This window comes from Merops nubicus, unplaced genomic scaffold (assembly GCF_000691845.1).
Source record: "Merops nubicus isolate BGI_N331 unplaced genomic scaffold, ASM69184v1 scaffold6978, whole genome shotgun sequence".
In the NCBI taxonomy this organism is placed as follows: Eukaryota; Metazoa; Chordata; class Aves; order Coraciiformes; family Meropidae; genus Merops; species Merops nubicus.
The window spans coordinates 17,225-22,583 of NW_008627679.1; the positions used below are offsets into that span (position 1 = coordinate 17,225).

General features: G+C 36.6%; 1 protein-coding gene across 1 annotated transcript in view; it reads left to right on the forward strand.

Annotated features, from left to right (window-relative positions):
- LOC103778795 (iron-sulfur protein NUBPL-like) overlaps positions 1-1,962 on the forward strand; it is a gene marked incomplete at both ends in the record, with an annotated part of 14,053 nt that extends 12,091 nt beyond the window's left edge. The window contains 2 exon segments of the mRNA XM_008946406.1: positions 1,744-1,783; positions 1,872-1,962. Of these exon segments, the coding sequence (XP_008944654.1) occupies positions 1,744-1,783; positions 1,872-1,962 (131 nt within the window).
- Positions 1,963-5,359: the final 3,397 nt, after the last annotated feature.

Sequence of the window (5,359 nt, forward strand, 5' to 3'; positions counted from 1 at the left end):
GCAGATCTTGAATCTGCAGTGATATATACTGTTGCAGATAGTTTTTTTTTTTTTCCACTTTCTTTTTTTAAAGTCCTCTTGTAAGTATATATGTAGTGATTTTTCTTAAGACTTCTTATGTACTGCCACAAGTTAAAATAATGTGTGTTGCTTACAAGGACACCAAAGCAGTGTCTAGAAATGGCTGCATGCTGAAGTTCGAATGTCATCAACCTCTTCATAATAAAACTGTCTTACTGCAGTGGGGAGAAGTAAGACTGTGGTTCTTAGCAATGTGGTTAGACTGTATAATGCCACCAAAAGAAGCCCAGAGTAAATACTGCAAAGAGCTGTGCAAGGTAGAGCAGAGTTGTGTCACGCTGGGGCAGAGCATTGGTCCAAGCCCTTCTCTTCCCAGGAGCAGCTCCACACACATTCCTAAACACAGTAGTCATGGAAGTGATTTGTTTAGCTTCATACTTTGTTCTTTTTGATTTGTAAACCAAAACATCCATTTTATTTTCAGCCATATTTCTACAAAATTACATGGCTCGAATGCCTGCTTACTTGATAGCTTGAAAGCTTACATCCGTCGAGTTTAGCTGTTTAATTTGTGTGCTGCTGGGTGTTATTTGTCAGAATTTGGAGTTCATCTTTGAATGCAGTGCATTATATTCACGTTTTTATTTTACTATCTATCTATATTTTACTTGAGGTGCATCAAAGGTTTCTGACCAAATATGTATTATAAAGTATTTTTTATTGCTTGAAGTATTCTTTCTATTTTCTGGTGGTTCCTACCTGTGCACACTTTTAAAATAAACCAGCTACACTAAATAAAATTTCTTTTATATTTGTGTGTGTGTGTGTGTGCCACTTTGAGATATGGTGTGGACACAGCCTCTTAGATGGCAGAGACTATAAAGAGGAGTTTGCACTTTGGTTTACATTCTGCTTGCTTGCTGCTTTGCCAGCAGAACAATTACAAAATTTCTCCCCCGCCTTTTTTTTTCTTCCCTTGACACTGAAAAGCATAGAAATATGGAGCATGACTGAGACATTATCTCTGCAATATTCAAAAAAACATCTTTTGTTCCTACAGAAATTTAGAGGTCTGTCAGACTTCTGCCAGTCTGAAGAAATCCAGGACATCTTACCCAGAGCTGTTGACAGCATGAAATTTAGGGGTGGCTTTATTTGGTACCTCTCCTCTGAGGTGCCACAGGAGACTTAATACAAGGAGAAGAATTCCCCAAAACACTGGTGTGTTAATGGGAATGATCCTGTGATTAATGAGATTAGTGAATAGCATAGTTGAAAAAGAAATAGTACTTTGATTTTGTTCTATTATAAATGACTCAACATTTAGCCAAGCATTGCAGAAACAGAAGGCTGCCTAATAGGGGATTTATGCCTCGCAGCACGGGGATCTCATACAAACAGATGAAGTCAGCTTCAGCAGCACACAGTGACGTTATATTATGGGCAAATGCATTGTTATTCTGGCAAAAGATGAATGGTTTCAGTGTTATCATCACAGCCTAAGAAAAAGCGAGGCCAGGTTCTTGGGTAGAATAAATCAGTATATACACGTGTTGAAGGTATGAGGGGGAAAAACAGGCAAATGCTTTTAACAGGGGAAAAACTGATTTTAAAAGGAAAAAATTGTGTAAGCTTTTTTCTTTAAAACAAACAAAAAAAACACACAAAAAAGACCCCACATGCAGCTCCTCCCCAAAAAAACCTTCTTTGCTTCTGTTTTAGAAAATCTAATGAGGCCCCTTAAGAACTATGGAATCGCATGGTGAGCATGTTTTAATTTAAATTAAGCTTCTTTACAGATTTACTTGGTATTGTGCTGAAAAGCTTAAGTTTTTGCTATGTTGTTTCAGCATGTCTATGGGTTTCTTGATAGAAGAGACTGCACCAGTTGTGTGGAGAGGGCTCATGGTCATGTCAGCTGTTGAGAAATTGTTGAGACAGGTAAGGACTTAGGTACATATTTGTGTTGAAAACTAATAGGTTCTTTTAAAATGCATTTAACTGATACATGAGTGTCCAGGACATTATTTCATATATTGGTGGTGAGCATTTTTATATCTTGTTCTTCTTAAATTCTTAAGAATTTAATCTTAAATTCAGGTGAAAGGGAAAGTTGACACTTCTATTTACTTATCTCCTTCACAGAGAGCTCTTATTCTATGCATTTGAATGAGTGAGTCACCCCGATTTGCCTTTCTTCTTGTTCCTTTTTATGTTTTCTCATGCAATTGTTAAAAAAAAAGGGGGGGGGGGGTTTGGAGAGCCATTTTGAAGTTACTTGAGGGTTTGAATGTACAGGTATCAGCATATCTACAGCTGTATTCCCTCATGTACTTGTTAGTTCATCAGCACTAAGAATTCTTGGATGATGTTTGACATGTGGCAGGTACATGAAAATCATTAGATATTATCTTTGTGTAATGCAGATAGATTGTTAGTTAATAAATTTCTTAACATATGGAAAAGGAGTGGTTTGGGGTTTTTTTTGTTTGTTTTTTTCTTGACAAACATTTTTTTTCCGCTTTTACTGTGAATAGATCTGGGAAGTGCTAATCAGACAAACAGCTGAAAAAATGCATTAAGGTTGCATGTCTAAACCTTGAAGTGACCCAGATTGTTCACAGCTGACATCCATTCCAGGGATTTAATACATACAGCTTGGAGATCACTAGGTTTCTGTATGTCTTTAGTAAATACCTCCCAATCTTGTGCTCTCTTAATAACTGAAAAGAAGATTTTTAGTGGCTTTTTCTCAGCCTTTTAAGCCTATTTAAAGCCTTTTTAAGGTAACAACTGCCATTACTGTAGTCAGCTGTGTCTGCCACAGTTTCAGGAAGAACATCTTTGTCTGTTTTTGGCCTGTAAAAATAAGGGTTGTCCACGTTGGTGTCTGTGGAAAGCCCTTCTGACCTCTCTGTGTGTTGCGTTGCATCGGCCAGGCTCACAAAGCCTAGAGCCTGCAGCCTCCAGGTAGAGCTTCAGTTAGCACCTGCTGCATTTGCCTACTTTGCCCTCAGAGACTGAAGACTGGCAGACACTCCAGTGCCATTTCTTCTATTGGTAGTATCCCCAGATGGGAAGCACGTGCCAGCATCCTTGTAGAGGTTGTGTATGATGCCATGCAGTGAGCTCGTTGCTCCCTAGCAACAGATGAAGTAGTTATTTGTTTTAAAAACTGCAGTCTTTTTTCTGACATAGTTACTAGTCAGCCTCAAAAGGGGTTACCGGGAGAACTAGTAGTGTTATAGCCTTGGACACCTAAACAAGAGGACTACAGCATGTGATGATGTTTTTAAAGATGCTGTCATTCCATTTTATAATAGAAATAATTTTGTGATCTGTTGAGGGCTTTCAAGTTTTTCATTGTTTTCTCTTAATTTGTTCTGCTTGGTCTTAGCTATTGCCTTTTGTTTGACAGTATAAAGTTCATTGCAAGTGTAAAATACTTCTGCTTGTATATGACATTCTAAAACCATGTTCTGCTTTACCTCTATAGCTACATATAAACCATTTAAATTAGCTCCCTAGTCTAGATTTATAGTGTAATATGTGTAAGGAGCTTGTGTGCATTCAGACAATCTGATAAAATACTAAGTTCTTGAAATAATTGTGTCAGTCAGATAGAAAACAAAGAGGTTTGCAGACTTTGGCATTAGAAACACTAGTGGTATTTTATAATGTTTTTTTATTCTTAGATGATAGAGAGATTTTTGGTTTTAAGAGCATCAAGACTGTGTTCGCTCTGTAAATACCTTTGGACTCTTGGTTTTTTCCATAGAACAAATCTGTTTTCTAGATACATGCTTTAGATAGATTAATAAAGCATTGAAGGGCTTATTTTTCAACTTCATTAGTGGGGACTTGTTAACTCAGTAACTTGTTAGCTCATAATTGGTCTGTGCCTGTAATGAAAATTAAGTACTTCTTACATTTGTAACTTTTTTACATTTCTGGAATTTTTACTTTGGAAAATACATGAAGTAGATACATTGTTAAGTATATACTTCATGTGCTTTCTTATCTATTTACTGCATGTAGCCTCACTCTTGTTAATACATGTGTATTTGTCCTTCTCTGTTTTTGTTGAGCGGATGGCTTTTCAACACACTCCAGAGTACAACCTCCATTGTTTTTTTTTTTCCTCTTCACTTGTACATACATCCTGGGCATACGCAAGTAGGTCACTTTTCAGATAAAACACCACCTTTTACATCCAGACTCTCCTTTTGGCACCTGTCTAGTCTGAGAATCTACCTTGGTTCTCATGTGTTGTATGGCATCAGAGTGGTAACTAACGGGCAGTAATCTTGAAGACCAAAATTAGTGCTTGGGATATGATGTATTCCAGAAAACCATCCTTGCATCTCATCAGTAAGGATGGTTTTCTGGAATACATCATATAATTTTTCTTAAACAGAGTTCAAATGAAATGTGCTTTAGAATACAAAATAGAGTTAACAGTTTACTGTACTACATAGATATATAGTGATGTGTGTGTATCCAGTGAGTATATATATGAACATATGTAGTGCATTGATTCTGTAATGTGTCCTACTTTTTATTAAAAGTATTGTTTAGTAGAAAAGAAGGAAAGTTATGATGGTAATTTATTGAAAGAACAAGAAATATATAGGGAAGCAATTTTTTACCTGTGGTCAAAGTGAATTACAAACAGTAATGGAACACTTGATTCTATATAAATATATTTATAACTCTATCAGTTAAATCTGTCTCTACTTTACATGTCTTGAAATTATCTGAAGTTTTCTTGTGACTGAGAAGTGACTTCTTCATTCACATAATTAGATGTACTGCAGGCCCATTTACACTGCAGGGTGATCTTTTTCTCTGACCTGAGTTTTAACTCTTCCAATTTCCCTGCCAGTTACCTTAGCGTAAAAACTCCTTCCTCTCTGTTGACACTTCTCTGAATATTGCTTGCCTATAGGTGAGATAGAAGAGAGCATTTTTTTGTTTACCTGAGTTTTTTGAAAGATAGTTCTTCTCTCTGAAGATATTGTTAAAGCCCAGGTAAGGAAGTTCTGATAGTTCTCCAGCATCGTCTGTACCACCAGGTTTTTCTATTCAGTTTTTACTTAAGCTTCAGGAGCTGCTTACTCTTCTGTATAGTCCCTTTGATGCTTGTTCCTTTACTCTGTGTCTCGACTCTACTATAATACTTCATTCAGATTCAACAAGCTACCTCAAAATGCATCATCTTGATGTATTTGTTGTGGGAGTGAATTTTGATTAACCTTTAGGCTAAATACAGTAGCAATACCATTTTTTCTGAAAGTTACCTAAAGCCTGTGCTTGAACAGTAAAGTGTCTGAAAAGC